Raw genomic sequence first — 24808 nt, 5'->3', positions numbered from 1 at the left:
ACTGAGTCCATCCATCTTGCTGGTGGTCACCTTCTTCTCTTTCCTTCCACCTTTTCCAGAGCTGGGTCTTTGTGTAATGTGTTCAAAGTATGATAATTTGAGCCTGGACATTTGTGCTCAAGTAAGAACTCTGAGTTTATTTGTTCAATAATCCATCAGTTTATTATCTTTACCTTCCATGATATTCTTTGGAGGTTCAAGCTCTGTAGCAGTAGAAGTTCTACAATTGTGCATAGGTATCTAAGCTAAGGGGAAGAAATAGAGGTAGTGACAGATTTTATTTTCCTGGGCTCCAAGATCACTGCAGATGGGGACTGTAGTCAAGAAATTAAAAGATGCTTGCTCCTCGGGAGGAAAGCCATGGCAAATCTAGACAGCACACTAAAAAGCAGAGACATCACCCTGTCAACAAAAGTGCGTATAGTCAAGGCTATGGTCTTCCCAGTTGCAATGTATGGCAGTGAAAGTTGGACCATAAGAAAGGCTGAGCACCAAAGAATTGAGGCCTTTGAACTCTGGTGCTGGAGAAGACTCCTGCGAGTCCCTTGGACTGCAAGGCGATCAAACCGGTCAGTCCTAGAGGAGATCAACCCTGACTGCTCTTTAGAAGGCCAGATCCTGAAGCTAAAACTCAAATTCTTTGGCCACCTAATGAGAAGGAAGGACTCACTGGAGAAGAGCCTAATGCTGGGAAAGATTGAGGGCAATAGAAGAAGGGGACGACAGAGAATGAGGTGGCTGGATGGAGTTACTGAAGCAGTAGGCATGAGCTTAAATGGACTCCAGAAGATGGTAGAGGACAGGAAAGCCTGGAGGAATGTTGTCCATAGGGTCGCAATGGGTCAGACACGACTTCACAGCTAACAACAACAACATCAAGAGCTGAACACCTTTAAGGTGTATACTTAGATGCCATAATATTTAATTGGTAAGGTGGCCCAACTGCATAACTGTTCTGGGAAAAGTACACAAAATTTCAGTTCCTGGTGCCCTTAGTGTTTCAGTATTTTTTTTTCATGACAATCTAGTTTGCATGGAGTCCATCAGATGTTGAGTATTGCTGTCTTTCCCTCAAAAATTAAAATGTTCTATGGTGGCCCAGTGATTCAGAGTGCTGCCTCAGGGCCTTTCTCATTATCCCAAATTTGTTAGCAGTGTGATCTGAGGTCTCCCTGTCTCTTCTGAATACAACTTTACATTAGTCATTTATCCTCCATTTATTCTAGACTGCAAAAACTCAAGCATTATCATGGTAGCATACGAGATAAATGAAATAGTTCATTAATTTAACCATTATTTATATGCCTTTATATGTTATTGAAATATGAATTGATACTGTATTTCCTTGGCCACATTGTATATTCATACTGTGTAGAATCTGCAAGTAGCACTTTAACCTCATCATCTTCTAGTAATTCAACAGGTTGAAATTTCATCATTTCTTACACTTTGTTGTAGCAATCTTTTCTAAGGTTCATTTAACATTACTGTCAAGTTTCCGACCTATGGGCTTTTCAAGTGACTCTGAGGCAGTTTACCTTAAAAGTCCTTTATTAGCCTAATACACCGGAAAGAAGCTGGAATCTGAAATCTCCGCCCCTTGCACAATATATTAAAACACATTTCTCCACCTTTCTAATTTTGTCATTAATCATATTCTCCAATTAATTTAAAGAATCAGTTTCCCTTCCCTAAGAAGAAGGCAAAGCCTTATCTTCTTTAGAGAGACAAATGGCCTTGAAAGTGCATTCCTACTCTTCCCTCCTCCCAAATTTAAACTAAAGCTATACATAAGTCTTAAAGCAATACACAAGTTTAACATATGAAATAGCTACTTCTTCATCTCTTGTCAAGCAATAACATTCGATGTTAGGAGCATTGACAATTACTTTCCAAAATACCTGGCTTAGTAATCAAACATTTATACATATCATTTTTAGGATCTTTTATTTTTTTTGCAGTTCATATATCCTATATCCATCTCTTTGTGATATCTTCAATAGCCAATCTTTGCTTTGTTTTTAATCATGCCTACCTTGCATTAAAACAGGGGTCTTCAAACTTGGCCCTTTTATGATTTGTGGACTTCAACTCCCAGAATTTCTCAGCCAGGAATTCTGAGAGTTGAAGTCCACAAGTAATAAAAGGGCCAAGTTTGAAAATCCCTGCATTAAAGCTCCTCTTGATTTTTACAATTGTCTTAAATAAATCTCTTTAAAATTTTCTCTTCTGTTGTTGCCCTTGAAACTGTTAGCAACAGATAGTCCTTGCTTAACATGAAAGTGCTGAAAAATAACTCTAGACCTGGTCCTTGCATTATGACTATCACAGCATCCCTGTGGTCACATGATTCAAACACTTACAACCAGCAAGGGTTTATGACCATCACAGCATCCCACAGTCACATAGCTGGGCTTCACAGCCGGCTTCCAGCAAGCAAAGTCAATGGAGAAGCTATCAGTGAATCACAAATCGCAGTCATAAGATGTCTCACTAAATGACCCATGGTGGTTCACTTAGTGACTTTTGCAGAAGTGAGGTTGTAAGTCCATTGTGGTCTCATGATGCCTTGCTTAATGACCATACCGCTTAGTAATGGAATTGCTGGTCCCAATTGTAGTCATTAAATATATAAACCTTTATTGTCAAAGTACAACATGTGTACATTGAGATTAACTGAGCCTCCCCCCCCCGTGCTCTCTCCCCCCAACACACAGTGACAACAAACCCTCCATCCCACCACACCATGTGAACCAACTACACCACACACCGGTCTCCCAAGTCAATTCTGCATAAGATTATGTCCCATTTAAAATGATGGACTGTATAAGATAACTTTTATTTAGTCGGGTGTAGTGTTAAGGTGCTGGCCTAGAAAACAGGAAATTGAAAGTCCCAGTCATGCCTTAGGCTGTGTGACCTTGGACCAATAATTCTCTTTCAGCCCAATCCACCTTGCAGGATTGATGTATGGAAAATTTGAGGAAGAAAGGAAGTATTATTTACGTTCACCATGTTGCTTATACAAATAAGCACAGGATAAAAATCTAATAAATCAATCAAAATATTATAGCAGGACATAAAATATTTCCATCACCGTAAAAATTAGGAGACATTCAAGAAGGGAAGAGAGAAACCAACTAGCAAGTTATCCACTTTTCTTGCCAAATCTAGTAGTGATGGTATTACATATTCACAACAACCCCTCATGGGATCAATTTGGGATATAGATGACTACATTATTGCAGATTAGACTATTAAACTATCCTGCCCAGTGCTGTCAATCCTGAGTGGTGGAGACTATCCACAATATACCACAGGCTGCAGATGTTTGGGACTGAATCTGGAATTTCCCCATGGATTCTGCTACTCAGTGTGAAAATTAGTAATCACACTCTCAAAAGTAAACAGCTTGATACTAGATCAAGCTGTTATCAAAATAGAAACAGATGGAAACTGTCCTGCCCAAAACAGAAATGCTTCTAGCTCTTTAAATATAGTGGGCAGGACAATGAGGACCAGGTAATTTGCACAATGTTTCTTTTAACTAAAGCTTGCAATTGATAAGCAGTGGACACTGGAAATCTTTTATAATAACTTCATAATTTTGCTACACCTAAAACTACTTATTTACAAATCTATTTCTGCAGTGTTTTGTTACGGGCTGAGAGAGGCCCAATATTCTGCCTTAACCAGCTAACTTCTGTTTTAAAACAGGAAAACCTACCATTTACCATAGAATAATTAAATTGGAAGAGACCATATAGATCAGGGGTTTCAAACTCACAATGTCACTTTTTTGCCATTGACAGCAATGGGGTGGGCACGGTTTTGCTATGATGCATCCGGCCAACGGACCGGCAATTTGACACCCCTGATATAGACCAACAATCCAAACCCCTAATCTCTGCAGGAATGAGTAACTGGGAATGGGCCATGCAGAAAGAATCAGCGTAACAAACCACATAGAGATATGCAAAGTTTTAATCACCCATTCCAACAATTATAGTATCCAATGAATTTCTCTGGAATGTTTTAGATCCAGTATGACAATGGTTCCCCACCTCATTTTTAAAAAGAGAAGGACATTTATAGCATGTCATCCACGGAAAAGATTTTATTTCATCTCAGAGAATGTTGATCTTGTATAATAGGAGGACTGTTTCTGTAAAAAAAATATGCAAGTACCCCAAGACTCTTTCTGAGAAAGTTCAGCTGCTTCAAAGAAGAGGTCAGGCATGGCTCTTCTGAGACTATAAAACACTTTGGGAAACTCCTTTCAAAGGTGGAGCAAATAAGTGTTCATTTTTAGTTGCCCCACCTGATTTCTTTGGGATCATTCAGAAAGAAACCTTTGCTATAGCATTAGCTTAGGCCAGTGGTTTTTACACAATGGTGTAACCTGGGCTTATCCAGGGATAAAGGATTAATTCACAATTTCTTGTAAATCAAGGATCCGGTTTAGGACTGCTGCTGCCAAGGTACTTCTGTAAAGCAACAGGCTGTTTTTGTGTTTTGTGTGTTTGTGTGTGTGTGTGTGTGTGTTTGTGATGTCATCTGATTCATCCTCATACATTCAATTTTTAACTTGGCTTGTTATAAAGCCGATTGTGTGATCCCAGCCAGTGGTTTCACTAAACCAATATTAAGCAAACAATAACTTAGCTGTATGAATCCATATTTATTCTGCTAGTCTACTGCAAAAGAAATGACCGTTGTCTTGAAGTTGCCTCTTTCCCACTCCAGCTTTAAGAGCTGAAGGATTTGTAGATATGTATTAAAACTGTGAGCTTTTTACATTTTTAGGAAGCTACAGGCCATTTCTGCTGTGGAAAATTATTAAATTATTGTTAGATTATTGTACTAGTAGCTTAATGTCTTGTAAAGTAATCCCCTTATTATAGAAGGAAGAGGAATTTCTACCTCCATAAAACTTTCAGTTCATAAAAGTTCTTCAATTTTCCTTGCTATAATTGCAGAGCCCCAAATTTTTAATGTGGTCCTTAGGTTGACTAATATATAGTACTTTCTTGATTAGTCATTAATTTTAAAGTAATATTCCCAATTGCATTATTTCTTCCTATTGTACCTTTGTTATAATTATACACTAATTGGAGACTGCATCAGGTGAATTTTGCATGAAGAAGAAGCTTCAATGAACCCCGTGTAGACCTCATCACTTCCCTAACCCAACTTCAAACTGCCACTGAAAAAATATTCATAATGCTGGTTCAGTTCTTGAGGAGCATACTTGGAAATACCATCCATCATTTTTTAATGGAGAAATGGAATAGTATTGCCTAGTCCCAGGTGATGCAATTCATCTATCTTTAGACTACTACGTATACACTCAAGACCTAGGGGAGCCTCACCTCCTTCTGGAAATGTTACAAAATTCTCTCCCTAAGAAAATCAGGTTAACCTATTCTTTGAATATATTTTGGCAAATCATATACCAGGCTCTTATATGCCAATGACTGGAATTATTCCTAGAGCATAGAAAATCACAGCACAGCACATGGCTTTGAACTAACCATTCTTTCAATCAAGAGAATTGGAAAAATCTCAAAATCCAGCATTTCCAAACATCCAAAATTTTATATACATAAGAAGTACCCAAATCATGAGTAATTTTATACCTCATTATCAAAGGAGCAGCTATGCCAACTAGCATTAAGGATATTTTCCCTATTTGCAAAATCTGCATAGATCTCTACCTGAACATTATAAATAATGTATCTATTTTCTGTAACCCCCTTTCAAATCTACTGGTTCTACTCTATTTAGTCCCAGGGTGAAGAAAATCATGCAGAGAAAACACAATAGGAGGAGGGGAATAATTAAATTCTATTTTCACATCTGATGAAAAGTCATTTTTCTTTAGCTAGCAATGCCAGCCTCAGAGCCTATTTTATTACCGGACAGTGTTAAATTCTATTACGGAGCTGGAGCTGCAAGGTGGGGGGAAGAGTGGGTAGCTATTGCACTATAGCTACAGCAGCACACATAAACGTAGCAGATAGAGATCACTTTCTTTCCAGTTATTATTTCTTTTCTTTTACCTATAGCAAAGGGTCAAAGAGTTATTAACGGAACTCAAAGCAATAAGGCAATATCTTTCTGTTAAAAAAAAAAGCAGCCAGCAGCCATTTCTACAGGCTTCAAAGAGGAATACCGTCTCAAGGTCAAAGAAGAAAAAGTAACAGCTAAATAAAATTTAAATAAGTGTTATTCTATTCTTTGCACTTTTTAAAAGATAAGTTATGTTTTGTCAGCACAGCAATTTTTAAATATTTACTAAATAGAAGAAAGAGGAAGACATCATTACATTCCATAGAAAACATAGTCCATATAGTTACAGGATCTATTAAAAACTTCCAATCCTTTCTCCAACCCCCAATTTAACTACATTCTTCATGCTGTGGGACTTCAATCTCTCTCCTAATTTCTCAACTCAACAATCATTACTCCTGCCTTGTATATCTCACTACTGTGTAACAGATTTATAAATTTGAGTAAGTGCGAAACCACTGCTGACTGTAATACTGTAATGTCAACTATAATAACTTAATACTGTGATACAAGTTGTAAGCAAAAAAGAAAACACTTATTGCTGATCTGTGTCAAATTCTATTACTCGGTTGCTAAATTTGATTCTGTCCAAGTGCTTCATCATTTGTAATTCATATAGAAGTATATATTTGCTAGGCCCCAAACATGGGACAAATCTTTATTTCCTGTTTCAGCCTAACCGAAGGCCATCGACAGGCAGTAGTCACAACAGTGACAGCTCATATTTGTGTAATCTAAAAAATTTACACACACACACACACACACACACATATATATATATATATATATATATATATATATATATATATATATATATATATATATATATATATATATACATACAGTATATATATATATATATATATATATATATATATATATATATATATATATATATATATATATATATATAATTTTACAAGTACTATAAAAGTGCAACAGATAAGTATATTTTGAATTGTATCTGAAAAATCCAAATTAACAACTGCAATTACAACTAAAGCCAATTTGGTCCAGGGGTTAAGGCACCAGGCTAGAAACCAGGAGATTGTGGGTTGTTTGGCATGAAAGTTGGCTGGGTGACTTTTGGCCAGTCGTTTTCTCTTGGCCCAATCCACCTCACAGGGTTGTTGTTCTGGGGAAAAGGAGGAAGAAATATCATGCAAGTTTGCCACTTTCAGTTTTTCATAAAAATAATAAAAATGGAATAGAAATCTAAAGAAATCTAATAAATAAACCACCTAAAATGTCCTTGCCTCATCAGTGTGTGTGTATAAAACTTGTCATTTGAGAAAATTTACTGTTTGTTAACTTTACAATTTAACATCATGCATTTTTCTACTTGTGAAATAAAGAGCAGGAAAGGCCCCCAGTATCTGATATGCAAGAGTTTCAGTGGTATATTAGAAAAGTTTCCTTCAGTTCATTCTGATTTCAGATGTGTTCCATTACCTTTTTTTTTGGGAGTTCTTATAGTTCTAGAAATACAATCATATCCTCATCAGTTCACACTTCAGTGAAAAAGGCTATGGGAACAATATGAAACAGATGTACTATTTTTTCATTTGCAGAGCATCCAGCTATGTATCTAGGGTGAAAATCTGGCAAGCCAAGTTTAGATATATTTTATACTGAATATAAATTGGAAGATGATGAGATTTGGTCCATTTAAGGTATTCATTCTACCAGGCAGAGTATGTGTGATTTGTGATGATGTTATTTTTGGAACATGGTAACATCACACATATTTTGAACCAGAAACAGTTTTCATTTCAGATTATCTTCTCTCTTTTTTTGCTGGTAACCCTGGCATTCCAATATAGCAATACTCCGAACTTCTGCTCAAAGTACAACACTTCTGCATGTTAATAGCACTGTATGGTTAATGCAGCAATTTAAAATCTTAAGTTTAGTATCTCCTTAAAAATCATTAAAATAGGCTCCACTGCTCATTTCGAAGAAAGTCATGTAGCCCTGTTGCATTACCTTTATGTACTTTCAATAGGAGGAACAGTATGAACGGTGCTAAGAAGCAGGTTTGCCTTAATAAATAATGTAACCCTGAACTCTCTTGATCCTCAAGAAAAGATTTCATTGGAAAAAGGAACGCTTCCGATTTTTATGTAATGAAAACATTCTATCTAAACAAGACTGCAGTTTTATTAACATTGCTATCCATTAAGCATATTTTTAAAAAAATATTGAAATACAAGGTCCAAATAAACATTTGATAAACATATTCATCCATAAGCAGTAAGAAAATGCTTCAATGCACCTTTCCGTGTGTTTCTTTTGCTGATCTTATATGATATATAAGAACCAAGACATTCTACAACATATAGAAATTATTTAACCCAAATCTTCTGACAAGGTTGCCATGTTTTCCAAGTAAATATTAAAGACACAGGGAATTTGACATCTCTAAGGCATCTTTAATCCAAAAACAGCTATTTTCTACACTGCTGGCTCAGGGATTGGCACCACTCAAGCATGGCATCTACCACTTTCATTCCCCAGAAAATATAGAAAGGTTGTGAGGTTGACAATATCAAAAACTACTGAGAAATCCTGGAGAAATCTGTCATTCCCAATCTCCCAAGGTAAATTCTTCGTACATTTAGAGTGGAAGAGGAATGGCAGAAGCTGACATGAGATTGAACCTTCATGACTCTAAATGTCAAACTGGATTGCCAGTGATAGTTGTTTGGATGAGCTGAATCCACAGCTGACACCCCATCCCAGGTGGTAGAAAACACAACTGTGCTTTTCGGTGCTTTTCAAGAATGATTTTGTAACCATAACACTCAAGGTATCAGATGGCCTTTGGCAATTTTATCAAGCACAAAATGCAATAGTTCTTCTCGTTGGCCAAAACCCCAATCTGCATCTCCAAGTTGCAAAGGCTGAGACAGAGATATAGAAAATATAGATAACATAGATATAAATGATAGATATAAATAATAGATACATAGAGACAGTTGATATAGATGATAGATATATAGAAATGAAAGATTGGATGGATGGATGGATGCTGACTTGGATATCAAAAAACTTAAATAATTTTTTTATGTCTGTCTGTTATCCCATGTCAGGATATCCATGGGAAGATTTTTTTTTGTTCCCTCCTGACAAACTGGATTTAAAAATAGTTAAGTAAAAGTAATAAACATGTCCCAACTCAGTGGGGGCAATTACCTCCAATGAAGCCTTTTTAGCCCAATTTTAATTTAGTCCAACAATCATTCTTCCTTCAGATGGGACACTCTTCAAAATATTTTAGCAGTAACTCTCATACATGGGTGTAGCTACACCGTGTAGGTCAGATCAGGAAACAGACTCTACAATTGGGACTGGAATTATGTTTTATTGCTTTCATTAGAGTAAGAGAATCTTGAAAAGTCTCGCTGAATTTTCCCCTTCTTCCTTCTGTGCTTTAGTGAATTAGGGAAGAGTCAATCTCAGCTTATTTTTCATTTCTTATTTCTAGCTGTTTCCTGTGTTTATCCCACTTAATGGAGTAAGATATGTATTATCTTACGACTATTGGAATTCTAACAATGCCTTCTTAAAAAAAGTTTTCCTGGCTTCTTTTAATGAAGGTCCCGTAACTATATTAGCTAGAAAGATCCTGCTGAACATCCAAGCTGTCATCCAATATTGTTAAATGTTGGTGCAAAAATATCAGCATTTTATTACCTTCTCCTATGTCCTGCACAATATGTTTTTATAAGGTTCCCCCGCACATGCGTGCTAGTCGTTTCCAACTCTAGGGGCTGGTGCTCATCTCCGTTTCAAAGCTGAAGAGCCAGCGCTTGTCCGAGGACGTCTCCGTGGTCATGTGGCCGGCATGACTAGACGCCAAAGGCGCACAGAACGCTGTTACCTTCCCACCGTAGTGGTCCCTATTTTTCTACTTGCATTTTTACGTGCTTTCAAACTGCTAGGTTGGCAGAAGCTGGGACGAGTAACAGGCGCTCACTCTGTTACGCAGCACTCGGGATTTGACCCGCCAAACTGCCGACCTTCTGATCGACGAGCTCAGCATCCTAACCCACTGAGCCACCGTGTCCCTTATATGTTTTTATAAAATCTCATAATCAGATGGCTACTAGTATACTAATTGTTACCTAATTGATGCATTTTTTAAAAAGCTCAGAGGTTTTCTGGTGGTTCAGAAAAGGCCCTTGATATGGTTCCATGATAAGTTTAAAATACAGTGGGGCAAAAAAGTAGTCAGCCACCATTTGTACAAGTTCTCCCACTTAAAAAGATGAGAGAGGCCTGTAATTTTCATCATAGGTATACCTCAACTATGAGAGACAAAATGGGGGGAAAGAATCCAGGAAATCACATTGTAGGATTTCTAATGAATTAATTAGTACATTCCTCGGTAAAATAAGTATTTGGTCACCTACAAACAAGCAAGATTTCTTGCTCTCACAGACCTGTAACTTCTTCGTTAAGAGGCTCCTCTGTCCTCCACTCATTACCTGTATGAATGGCACCTGGTTGAACTTGTTATCAGTATAAAAGACACCAGTCCACAACCTCAAACAGTCACACTCCAAACTCCACTATGGCCAAGATCAAAGAGCTGTCGAGGGACACCAGAAACAAAATTGTAGACCTGCACCATGCTGGGAAGACTGAATTTGCAATAGGCAAGCAGCTTGGTGTGAAGAAATCAACTGTGGGAGCAATTATTAGAAAATGGAAGACATACAAGACCACTGATAATCTCCCTCGTTCTGGGGCTCCACACAAGATCTCACCCCGTGGGGTCAAAATGATCACAAGAACAGTGAGCAAAAATCCCAGAACCACACGGGGGGACATAGTGAATGACCTGCAGAGAGCTGGGACCAAAGTAACAAAGGCTACCATCAGTAACACACTACGCCGCCAGGGACTCAAATCCTGCAGTGCCAGACGTGTCCCCCTGCTTAAGCCAGTACATGTCCGGGCCCGTCTAAAGTTTGCTAGAGAGCATTTGGATGATCCAGAACAGGATTGGGAGAATGTCATATGGTCAGATGAAACCAAAGTAGAACTTTTTGGTAAAAACTCAACTCGTCGTGTTTGGAGGAGAAAGAATGCTGAGTTGCATCCAAAGAACACCATCTACTGTGAAGCATAGGAGTGGAAACATCATGCTTTGGGGCTGTTTTTCTGCAAAGGGACCAGGACGACTGATCCGTGTAAAGGAAAGAATGAATGGGGCCATGTATTGTGAGATTTTGAGTGAAAACCTCCTTCCATCAGCAAGGGCATTGAAGATGAAACGTGGCTGGGTCTTTCAGCATGACAATGATCCCAAACACACCGCCTGGGCAATGAAGGAGTGGCTTCGTAAGAAGCATTTCAAGGTCCTGGAGTGGCCTAGTCAGTCTCCAGATCTCAACCCCATAGAAAACCTTTGGAGGGAGTTGAAAGTCCGTGTTGCCCAGCGACAGCCCCAAAACATCACTGCTCTAGAGGAGATCTGCATGGAGGAATGGGCCAAAATACCAGCAACAGTGTGTGCAAACCTTGTGAAGACTTACAGAAAACGTTTGACCTCTGTCATTGCCAACAAAGGGTATATAACAAAGTATTGAGATGAACTTTTGTTATTGACCAAATATTTATTTTCCACCATATTTTGCAAATAAATTTGTTAGAAATCCTACAATGTGATTTCCTGGATTCTTTCCCCCCATTTTGTCTCTCATAGTTGAGGTATACCTATGATGAAAATTAAAGGCCTCTCTCATCTTTTTAAGTGGGAGAACTTGCACAATTGGTGGCTGACTAAATACTTTTTTGCCCCACTGTAAATGTTGCTTAAGTTCAAATTTCTTATCCTTTTAATAAGTGTATCAATATGTGAAGTCTACTTCATTTTTCAAGATGATTCATGGAACACATTAACAATGTCCTTTATCTCCTCTTATTTTTAACTTTTGGGATAATTGGCCTGTTTTATCACACAAAAAGAACATTTACTCTTAAAATATCTGTCAAGCTGGCAAGCCAAAGAAGAAACCACCACACAGATTTCAGAAAAGCATTTTAATGGTCTGAGATAAAAACATAATCTTAAAAACTCTATCTCCAGCCAGACCTGTAGTAAGTTAATTAAAAGGGAGTCTATTTCTTGCCACTGCTCTATCATGTGAATTGGATTGCCTTTTCCCAGCTAAATTGTGCTCCTCCTCTCCTTCCTCCCCAGTCTCACAATAGCCCCATGATGTGCCTCGAAAACAACAAAATGTATTGATATTGTGCAAGTTTACTTACTAATATATTTATCCCTAGGAGTCAGTGCTGCCTCTTGGAGGCTATCTAGACAAGTCACTGCAATTTTCTTTGCAAGATTTTCAGAAATGGTTTGCCACTGCCTTTTTCCTAGGCCTGAGAGAGAGGTGTGGCCCAAGGACATCGTGTCCAAGGTGGTCTCCCAATTTCTAGCCTCACAACAAACCAATTATTTCTTGAATTATTTTAAATATCTCAGTGTAGTTACATCAAGGAATCTTTTTTTTACTGTATTTGTGGCTATAAATATTCACATTTTAAATTGCGGTGAAAATTGACAGTTGATTAAAATCACATTGATTTGGTGGGAAAGATAAATGTTGCAATTATGATTATTTTATACATTTGGCAGCATTCTATGTTAAGATGCTAATTCCTTTAAATTGCCTGTAGCAAAAATGTTAAGATATTAAGACTTTTTGTGGTAACAACAAACCCTAATTTTTTCTAATTTTCCCAAGTCTCAGCTCCACTGGTGGGCATATATTTTCACTTTACATGAATAGAATTCAAGTGATAAAACCAAAAAAATATTTTATGCAGAATTAAAAAAAATATGAAATCTCTTTGGCATCAGATAAAGCTTGGGTCTATTTTTAGGTAAATATTCACCTTATTTCCTAAATAAAAAACAAGACATATCTGGAAGGTATTAGGATGAGGGTATAATTTTGCCATAATTACTCAAGTGATAAATTTGCATTCTAATATAATCCCAGTCGGAATATAATAGATATTTATTTTTACACGATAGAGGCATTCCCACTATTGCTCCATTTTTGTTAATATGCATATGATTATAAATCATTTCAATATGGTTTGAATATGATTTAAAGATGTAAACAGCTTAGTTATATATCAAAAGCTTAGAATTTATCACTATGAAGATTTATAGGTTTTTCAAGCATGGAGAGGTATCACAAATTCTTTAACAATGACCAGACAGCCACCAGATTGACACCAGATTTATCATCCTGGATGTGAGATTGTATGATTTGTGTTTATGAATTGGCTATTTATGTCATGAAAACAATTGAAAATATTTTTCATGTGGTAAAGATCTAACAATACCTTCAAAAATTAGGTTGCACGATTCCCTATATATATATATTTTATTTCTTTTGTGGTTTCTTCTTCCGTCTCTTTTCTCTTTCTCTTTTCCCATTCTTGTTTCTTTTTTGGCACCTTAAAGCAAAACCAATTCAATTTTCTAGATAAAGTAATTTATTGTTCAAAATTAGGGACATCAGATACACTAAACAAATGCCAAATTATTCTTATTTCATTCAGTTTAAAGTCAATCTAAAATCTGAATAATGCAGGACCATCAACATTGGGAGAAAAAACTATAGATGGGCTTTCCATATTGAACAAGTAGAGAACAGCAACACTGACGTATTCTCAGTTTCTTACTGCATAGATCCTTCCAAATTTCTGAGACTATTACTCTGCATAGCTTTTATAACATAACTCCATGAAAATTAACTATATTTAACTTAAAGCAGCATATTACACATGCACTGATATTACAGAATGTGAGGATTCTTGGTGAAAGTATCTCAGCTTCAAACTGGGGTTCTCCATGGAAATCAGTCTACTCTGCATCGCCCTTGATAACGAATTCAATTAACATTCAGCTGTTGTTGGTGTAACATGAACATACAGAGTCTTTGTATTTAAGACCTTCATGGAAGTCTCCTTTGTAACCTCTAAAAAAGAGAAGAAAAAGGATTATTAGCAACTACACTTCCGATTTTACTATGCCTCACATATAAATTGGGGATTCTTTTCCAAATAACACTCTGCTCTCCCCCTCCCATCATGTTGTTTATTAGATTAAATGTAATTGCTGGGAAAGACTGACGCGTCTGAAGGGCTTTTGTCACCAACATGTGGGCAGCACATAGCTTTATTCAGTTTTATTTAATACTTGAATTACATGGCTTAATTATATCAAAAGAACTAACCTTATATTAGGTAACCTGATTTAGTTACATTAGGATAATTAGGATGTGCAAGGGATTATTTCAATATTCCACAGTTGGGAAAGCTATCTTACATAGTCAAAGGACCCTCTGTGTCATGCACACCAGTTTTAGAATGCCCTTGCTATCTCATGGCATTAATCTCTGCCCTGGTGGCACAGGGGTTAGAATGTAGTACTGCAGGCAAGCTAGCAGGCAGCTCGATCCTGACCAGCTCAAAGGTGACTCAGCCTTCCATCCTTCTGAATCAGTAAAATGATGACCCAGATTGTTGTGGGCAATTTGCTGACTATGTAAACCACTCAGAGAATGCTGTAAAGCCCTATGGGGCAGTATATATAAGTTTAAATGCTTTTGATATTTCTATCTGCACTCTTGATACCTAGCTTTCATTCTCGCATTCAGGATTAAGTGTCCATAACTGAATCACACTATTTCTCCCCTAACTGCCTATCTTTCGGCACTGTTACCACAATTGTCAGGCTTGGTCTCCACTGATCTCTTAACCCCTTACCAGGAACTACTTTACTATAGAAGGTTTGCAGACAGTAATGAAACCATCTAATACAGAAATTCTAACTACTGCAGTCAAAGTCAATGTAAAGTAAAGGTATATACTCCAGGATTTAAACAATAGTCATTTTTGGGTCAAGAATTTGGGCCATTCCCTTCATAGCCTTAAGGATGGGAAGTACATGAATAATGCTGGTCTAGGAATGAAGTGTCAGCTAGCAATGATTACTGTATTTCTGAATTAGATTATTATTTGTTACCTGGCTATACTTTCCTTATTTTACAGATCTAATCTGCTATAAAAATTCTCTGGATAACAGGCAGGCTATGTTATATTGCTAAACAAATTATGAAATAGGACAGGGAGTTATTATTGCCCTGAGTTCTGAACAAAGCTTCCTCTGAAGCCTCTTTGGACAACCTGCTTCATCAGACTGCAGCTACAAGGAAACTTGTTCAAGGGTTACACCTATCCTGCAAGGCCTGGAGCAAATTCTAGCTGGCTCCCAGGCACTATTCAAAATACAGTTAAGGCATTAAGAAAGGTTTGCAGCAAATACTGATAGCTCCTACAGCTTATACAAATACCTTGTGCCTCTGCATTGCAGCTAAATTTGTTTAATCGTATCTCAGACAATAAACTTTCGTCTTAATTCTAATAGTGAAAGTCTCATCTTAATCTCTGTTGAATTACTAAAAGTTGAAGAAAATCAAGTACTGCAGCATGACCACAGACTGAAGAATCTGCTCTTTTATAACCAATCATAATTAACACAGAACTTTAAAAGGCTCCTTAGACCTTCATTATTTCAGGTATAAGTACATATACTCACTATTCACTGCAGATTATCAATAGATTTCGGGTGGGGGTCTGGAGAAATACCTCATATATGTATGTTTATCCCATCTTACTGTGTTTAATAGATTTTCTGTTTTAGCATTACAAGATTAATTTTATACTGGATTCTCTTTTAAAGTAAGCAATTAATGGAAAAACATAGTTTCTTCACAAAGGGATCAGATCTTGACAGTTAAAAGTAAAATAAAAAATAAAAAAAATATACAAAATGTGCTGGTGTCAATTATATTCAGCTAATTTGGTGTTTATACTATGCAGATATTAAAATGTTTACTCAAGAAATTAGTTGAGACTGAGTAACAGTAATAGCACTGCAGTAGTTAAGTAAGACTAGCTTTTATGTAAGTATATCCAAAAATTGTAGTTAGAATGCAGAAAAGTTGGAGATGGGGGGGGAGGAACAACCTACAGCACTCAGGGTTACAAATAATTTGCATTGCAGGACAAGTGCAATTGCTTCATAAAGCAAAGCTGGGCATTTTGACATTTACTTCACTGTGCTTTAATGAGTTCTGTCATACTGAGTAGACACAGCATCTACAACAGATCAATTACATCATCCTGCTTCTTTTATTCTGATAGCAACGATACAGAAATCTATCTGCTACGAAGAACAGTTATTTTCATCCTACAATATAAAAAAGACCCAGGAACCATCACCAATTTTTCCTAAGACTCCCAATTTTTCCATGCATAAAGCTAATTTTCCAATCAAAACTGACACAGTAGGAAGTAGTAATATTTGCTCAGGTATTGAAAAGGTAAAGGTAAAAATAAAGGTAAATTGGTTCTGGAAGTTGATTGGTAATTCATGCCATGACCTCAGTGCCATAGGTTGTTACACTGTTAAACCTGCTTCCTCTTGGCAGAGTTGGGCTGCTGAAGTTTGAACTAAGGGCAGCTTTTGAGTTACCCTCAAGGTCAGCCCAGCATAAAACATGTCAACATTTTATTTTGTTAAACCAAATGTCACGTGTTAAATTTGCTTCTGGCTTTCTAAATCACAATCTGAAATAACATATGCTTAATCACATGATTGATATGAGCATTCAAGTCTTGAGCTGTTAAATATTTAAGATCCTCTCCCCTCCCACACACGATATAATGTTGTATCTTTCCCATTTTATCTCTTATTTGCAATGCAAATGTCTATCAATCCAGAATAGATGTGCCAAGAATATTATGTTATAACTCTTGGAAACTCAACAAGGGAGAGGGGGCAGGGGGGAGGGAAAGGAGAGGGGAGGAGAACATCAGTGGAACTCTTATCATTATTAACAATTTTCTAAATACTGCTTATTATGTCTCCTCTATCATATTACTGGGAAGATACTGTTTTCATTATCTATGATGCTATGGTTATTATGGATCTCCTGTCTAAACCAGTCACAAAAATGTCAATATGACAAATATACTTAAATGGCATGTGTCTATGCAAGAATATCTAAAATTAGAACAATATTTAAGTAGGTTAGGGGCAGGCTCAGGCTCCCTTTGGGCTGGGCTTTGGGGAAAGACATAAATAGCAATTATGGTGCTGAAATTAGCTTTCCCAATACTTGCTCCATCTCTTCACGCATGCATCAAGCTCCCTAAAATTCTGTGTTAATTATTCATACTTGAACAATCTGCCCTCTAAATGCACTGTGGTGTACAGAGCAATCAGAGTAAGGAAGTACTCATGAAGAGACTGGAGGTGATCTCTCACTTTTTGCTTGCTAGCTAAAATAGTGGCAAGCAGAATTTGTCAGGACTGAAACTATATTTAGTTGCTAGTGGAGACCATTCCTGCAAATCACTAATCTGCCATTCCTTCACTTTATAAATGACATTCAATCCACAATACTGTAAATGTTTTCCTCATTTATTAGAACATTTGTGATATGGGTTGCTATGGTTCAAAAAATGTTATGGAATCTTTTAAAAAGATATTCAAGTAAAATGCATCACAAGCTATATCTATCCTTGCTAGCGTTCTCAACCTCTTTCAATTTAATGCTGGGTTTTAATATTTCTGACTTAAACCAGATTACACACGCTAAATCGATAACACTATGTCCCCAGAAACCCTAGAAATTAGGGCAATACCAAAACAAAGCATTTTAGAATTTAATGCAGCATGTATTAAACATTTAACACTTGATCATTCCATATTAGCAACATAATCTTAATAGCAAGTAAATAATAAAATTACTACTAAATTACAGCTATTAAACTAATATAAAATCAAAACATTATCTTTTTCAGATTTATGAAGCAGGCAAAATGCTGCTTCAGACTTTAGGCAACGGCTTTGCTTGATAAGAATCTCTTTACAGAATTGGAATTGGATGAAATCTTACATGAGTCTATAATGTCTTCTTCTTCAGTTATGTTTTAATAATAAGATAATAAAATAAAAGGCATTAATAATAATCTGCAACAGAGGCATTTTCTGATCTACTTCTAAGGCCAATTCTGTTTAAAATTCCATGAATCCTCTTTCTTTTCTCTGGACAATATTACAATTTAATTACTAATATTTTGGCAACAGTACCATACAGAACAATACTAATAGAACAGAAACAGAACTAATGAAGCAATATGAGCCAGTGATGGATGAACACCAAGCTTCCAAGAATTTCCTAGCATTTTTGGATTTAGCTTAGTCTAAGATGCTCAGAGTTTCCCATCTGTTCATATTTTGTGAGATTAAGGAGTTCTCATCATGCCTTATAGGACCAACAGACAGAAGATTATTAGTAGAATTCATGGAAGTTTGGTATTCAGACAAATCAGCCTTCAATAGACACATAAAGATAAACCACATTTACATACCATTCAAAAGAGCAAGATAAAAGCTAAGAAGGAAACAAAAAGACCAGAACACATCCTCTCCAGCAGTCATCACCTACATAAACTCTAGACAAACAACCAGGCAGAAATCAAAGAATCAAATCAAGGAACTGCCAAGAAAAAAGCCACATCCTTGTAAGACTGGCAAGGCAAGCTATTAAACAAGGAGCAAACTCCCACACTCACCAGCACTCATAATCTTACCTAGTCAGGCAATGAAAAATTTGCAAGCAAACATGCTCAGAGAGCACTAAGAACTCCACAGAACAATACTAATAGTATAAATGTTAATATATACTGCTCAAAAAAATAAAGAGAACACTTAAACAACACAATGTACTGTATTTAATAGTAGGATGTCTTATTTTCTGTTCCCTTTATTTTTTTGAGCAGTATATATTATTGCCCTTTATAGTTTAAAGATTTCTTATTTTATATTATGATGTTAAAACACACAAATCTGAGAATTTCAGGATTACAGTAAGTCAAACACTAAGTCAAAAGTTATATTATCTGTAATAAGTAGCAATTAATTAAATTTATCTAGGGAGGGCGCCATTCAGGTATAATAAAAAAATGGAATCCTCACTCTAGATTGGATCCACTGAAGAATGAAGTTAAAAGACTCTACATCACATAATACAATCTCCTTTAAGTAATATTTCTGGCCTATTTTTTAAATAGGAAAAAAAGCTGTTGTAACTAAGAGAAAATGTAGGCTGACTTAGGATCTCATCTTAGAAGCTAAGCAGGCTATAATTCAATACACTAACAATATAGTTGTTTTCTCAATTTATGTACTTACCTTTTGTCAACGCTTCATCCAAGAACAATTTTAGCCTCCTGCTTCTGAGTCCAAACATTTTTCCTGTTTCATGCAGAAGCCCTTGATATGTTAATCCATTTTGACCAACAGGATTTTCCATAAGAAGGGTTCCCACCATTCCATTTAGACACTCTGGAGAAAATGAACGGTTTTGATTTTTAGCAATTCACAATTCCACAACATAATTTATTTTATGGATTTATTTTTTTCTTTCTTTACAACGAAAGCAATCCCATATCTACATCTGGTAAGTCAAGCTACACTTCAGAAGAGGTCCACAGTTTCAAATGTTAATAAAATGATCTACCATAAGACAATTAGCATTGTGTGTGACATACCTTGTGGTTTTGCATTCACAAGTTGCAAATTGATATATTCACATAAAAAGTCATCAAGATTGTTTATAACTGGCAATGGCCCTGCAGTTACGTGAAGCTTCTTTCCACTAAGACTCAGCAAATCTGATTGTTTTTTTACTTCTGAAAACAAAAACAAAAAAAGGTTGTTAAAAAGAAACTTTGAGCAATATCACTACGCTGCACACATGAATTGAACTTTCCTTTCTAGAATATATTTCTTGAAGATTTACATCCAAGCTAGAAACACGAACAGAGACAATTTGTATCGCATAGTATTGAACTGGCCTGAATATTTCCAGATCAGTGTTTCTCAGCTTTGGCAACGTTAAAATATGTGGACTACTGGCTGGAGAATTCTGCAGGTTGAAGTCCATATTATTGTTGTTGTTGTTGTTGTTATCTTCCTGTTTTACCGTTTCAAGTGTTGAGGGAGATACAAAGTTCTGATTCTTACTCTTCTGGCAGCCTCAACCATTGTTAATTGATGTTGTTGTAGTGTGTCTTTGATGTTGTCTCTCCATCTTCTTTTGGATCTGCCTCAGGTTCTTTGACCTCATTTTGTATATGCCTCTTACGGTATGGAATCCCACGACATCCTCTCCAGGTGAGCAAACCACTTTATATGCTGCTTTGGTATGTACTTTAAGATTGGTTCTATGCCAATTCTTTCTCTTATGGTCTCATTTCTGATTTTATCTCTTCTGGTCACTCTAGCAGCTTTCTTCAAACATCTCATTCCCATAGTAACTAAGTTTCATTTATGTTTTCTTGTAAGTGTCCATGATTGGCATTGGTAACATAGTGTGGGGATAAATATGTTTTGTATGAGATGCTTCTTTGTGCTGATTGGTACTGTCTTATGTTGTAGGCGTGGAGAAAGCTGTCCCAACAGCTGTCCCAATAATCCCAATACCTCTCAAAGTCCAACCCCACATCCATGCTGTGTAAGGTAGTAACGAAACAAAGTAAGGGGTTGCTAGAATTGGGCAAAGTATGGTGTGCCTTATGCCACAGGACCACTATGACAACTGTGAAGGCCATCCTGGGTCACCCTGAAATTTTTTTATTTTTTATTTTAATTCCATTTATATCCCGCCCTTCTCTGAAGACTCAGGGCGGCTTACAAGCTTAGCAGTATGACCTGGCCAAAGGGGCTCTGGTGAAGTTGCGACAGGCCCAGCAAGTCAGCAATGGATAATATATTGCTACAGAAATTATAATGAGACATAAACAGACTACTGAACTCCATGCATCTTAAAATTGCCAAGGTTGAGAAACACAATTCTAGATTGATGCCTATGACTACAGGCTATATTAGAAAGTATTTGTTTGTCTCAAAGTATCTCTGGTGCTGCTTCTTGTATAAGATGCTGCAGATGGTAACATTATCAATGATCTCCAGTTACGGTAAGTTTATGCTGCTCTAGGATCATAGCCACGAATATTACTGGAAAAGGTCTATTCCTTTCATTCATCTAGGCATCTGATCAGCTGCTGGGGGGAATTAGATCAGTCCAAACCAGGCAACTGAGGGATTCAGTACGATTTTAGAGGGACCATGGAGTTCTTCTCAAGGGCCTGAGGACTGGTTTTCCTGAGTCCTTAGACACTGCTAGTATGGGCAGTTGGGAGAGACCTTATACAGGATTGCTTTTCTCTGGCATCTCATTGTGTGCTGACCCAGAGGAACTCAGGATGAAAGGCCAGAAGAAACTCCTAGAGCATCATTGGAAGGAGACAAAGAATGAATCTAGCTGAACATGAGCCCACATCAGGGGTTTTATTTTCTCACTCTTGAGATTGCTAACCCAGTCACTTCTTTATTAGATTCTGGCCCTGCCTGGCTTGTTCAGTTTTCTCAGGAGGAAGAATCTACTGAATCCGTACTACAGTATCTACAGTAATAAGCAGCAAAATGTCTCCAACCAACAAGAAAAGGTGCATCTTCTTCTCAAGCAGCTGTTGCAGATCAACAGACCTGAATGATTTCCATCCAATCTCCAATATTTCCTATATAGTCAGTCATGTTTTTGTCACCTCAAGGCTCAATCCCTGCAATCCACTTCACATGAAGACCACTTGGAAACAAAACTTGATCCAGAATGATGCAGCACCAGCCATAGTGGGCCTGCTTTAGCTTGCCCACATGATTCCTTTCCTTCATGAGCTACACTGCTTACAATATGCTTCCAAGTGTGATTCAAGCATGGTGTGATCACCTATAAAACCTGCACAGCATGGGCCTCCTTATCTGAGGGACTGCCCAGTAAGAGTCAAAAAAGTGGGCATGCTGCAGCCCCCCTCAATCAAATAATATCACATTTTGATACACAGGAAGCACATATTCTCTATTCATGCTGCCTAACCTCTGAAATGAGGATCCCTCCCTCCCCCAAAATTTGGACAAATCCCATCTTGATGTATTCTGGAAAGCCTAAAAGATCTGGCTGTTTTCCCAGCCTTTCAGTTACAGTGGATGGAATCCCTTGTTAAGACTGCATTGGGGAGAGAAGACTAGGGGTCATTAAGTGAGGTGATCACATGGGTGCCTCGCTTAATGAACATCATGACTTGCAACTGCAATGAGAAGGTTCCATTACAGTCATAACGAGGACTACTTGTACACAGGTAGTCCTCATCTTACATTTAATGACTGTTCCAAGTAACAACGGCACTGAAAAAAGTGATTTATGATCATTTTTTCACACTTGCAGCATCCCTACGGTCACATGGTCAAAATTCAGGTGCTTGGCAACTGACTCATAGTTATGACAGTTGCAGTGTCCTGGATCATGTGATCACCTTTTGTGACCTTCTGACAAACGAAGTCAATGGGGAAGCCAGATTCACTTAACAAACATGTTATTAACTTAACAAATGCTATGATTCACTGAACTGCGGCAAGAAAATTCATAAAATGGGACAAAACACTCTTAACAAATGTTTCACTTAACAACATAAATTTTGCACTCAATTGTGGTTCTAACTCAAGGATTACCTGTGTTTTTCTCCTGCAAACCAAGGATAGTAATATCAAGTTGATAAAAGTTGTAATGTCCCTTTTCCCCACTTGACATCTCAATTCTTGTTTTAATTTGTTCAAACCATTGTGGTAAGCTGACACAAGTCCTAAAAGTTTACGTGTCTATTAACTGTCATGTTTCCTGTGCCCTACTTTTGTTTGCATGAACCAAGAATTATGAGCAAGACAGACTGCTTTGGAAAAAAAAAGTCAGATAATCCAAAAATGTTGGCAGCCATGTTTATGCCAGACAACTAGGCACTATTTTCATTTTATGCTTTGTCTATCATCAGAGGCAATCTGATTTGCTATGTGATGATACAGTTGCTGGGAAAAACAACTGATCTGGGAAAAAAAATAGTGTCAACATTAAATCAATGAAAAGGCTCAACAAAAAATGTTCTTTGTCACCAGGACAAAGTGAAATCTTCCCAAGAGACAACACTAGAAATTATAGCAATAAATAAGCATCCCAATGTTATCAAAATTTGAAACACTCTCATAATTTATTTTCTGTAGCGATTGTAAAATAATTTGCTTTTAAAATGAATTGATTCTAAGACAAAATAGCTCTCTTAGATTGACAGTTTATAGAAACGGAAGCAAAATAGGCTTTTCTGTTTAATCTTCCTTTGTGGTGAGGAACTGCCTTAAATTCAAAGTCATCTTATTTCTGGGTAGAAGCAACAAACAAATGGTACTCTAAGAGGCATTCTATCTAATATACAACAAATTTATCATGAAAACAGCTAGCATATAAAAGTACTAACCAGAACAACTGTGAACAGCGCACTTGGAACTGGGTGAGAATATCGATCTTCTCTCTCCTATTTTGTAACTGATTTCTTGGAAAAGATCCCCAAGAAGCAAAAAATCCTCCAAAAGTGAGAAGGAAGGGTACTATATCCCCACTCTTCCATAGACAGAAGCAGTGAATTAATGTTTATGGGGGATAGAAATATATTGAAATGAAATTAATAATACTACAGTCTAGATAAATCTGAAAATTATGAAAACTGTTAAGATTCCACAATTGAGAGTATTGATGAAATTATAAGAAACTAATTCTTTGTCTTAAAAGTTGGGAAATGAATAGCTACTGACATCTAGTGGAAGATTAGAGCATAAAACTACAGCTGCATTGACTCAGAAATTGGCAAGACGCCCAGAAATAGAGAAAAAATTGTTCCTTTGAAGCTCAGAGACTTTTAGTCAAATAAAGAACAGCTGGGAACAGAGGAAAGAAAAAGAAAAACCACATTTGTTTTAAAAACTGCTGACCTTCTGGGATTATAAATACTTACTGAGCTGTAATTTCTAAGCTTAAGAATTGTTTGCAGAGAAAAAAAACTTGACTTTTGGCTAATCTTCGGGGGGTGGGGTTACTGGAAAGCTCTTAGGTGGCTAAACATTCTGGACTGCAGTTTTGGCTGGTTGATAATTGTAAGACCCCTGAACAGAAGAACTGTTATAAAATACTTTCAATGGTGCTTTGAAAATTGGAAACGCATTGGATTACAAAACCTATATATAAAGATAAGAACTATATAAGATTTGGTTGTTTGGATTTTAAGATTGGCTGACTTAACAAGGCTAATCATAGAGACTATGGTGAAAGACTATCTTGAGGGGGGAGACAAAATGGATATTGCATACCTATCTAAAAGTGACAGGAAACCAAACCTAATATTCCCTTCTGAAGGCACCAACCTGGAACATCAGACATCTGCAGGAGCAACACTCCAAGATAGGGCAAATACTTTCCAGGAGGAAATGTATGCAATGCTGCGACAGATTCAAATGACAATTGTTTCAAATCATGATGAGATTAAAACAACTTTGATGACCTAAACGAGCACATCTTTGACCTAAACTTACAATTAAAAAACTCAGAAAATGGTGATCAAGAATGAACAAACAAATCAGATAACAGAACATAAATCAGAGGAAAGTGACCCAAATAGGGAAGTACAAATGAAAAGAACTACAGCTTAATACAAACAAAAGAAAATCTGCAAGATTTTGCCACAGCAATGAAAA

At 36.9% G+C, this 24808-nt stretch overlaps 1 protein-coding gene across 1 annotated transcript in view; it reads right to left on the bottom strand.

The window, feature by feature from the left end:
* Positions 1 to 12785: 12785 nt before the first annotated feature.
* Positions 12786 to 24808, bottom strand: part of IARS1 (isoleucyl-tRNA synthetase 1) — an 81291-nt gene continuing 69268 nt past the window's right edge. The window contains exons 32-34 of the mRNA XM_081315904.1: positions 19726 to 19866; positions 19367 to 19519; positions 12786 to 14078 (exon numbers count right to left, since the gene is read on the bottom strand). Coding sequence (XP_081172030.1) covers positions 13996 to 14078; positions 19367 to 19519; positions 19726 to 19866 — 377 coding nt within the window. The 3' untranslated portion in view covers positions 12786 to 13995. The remainder of the gene's footprint in view (positions 14079 to 19366; positions 19520 to 19725; positions 19867 to 24808) is intronic.

This window comes from Vipera berus, assembly GCF_964194415.1.
Source record: "Vipera berus genome assembly, chromosome: 2".
Taxonomy (NCBI): Eukaryota; Metazoa; Chordata; class Lepidosauria; order Squamata; family Viperidae; genus Vipera; species Vipera berus.
This window is presented reverse-complemented; position numbering and strand designations above follow the sequence as displayed.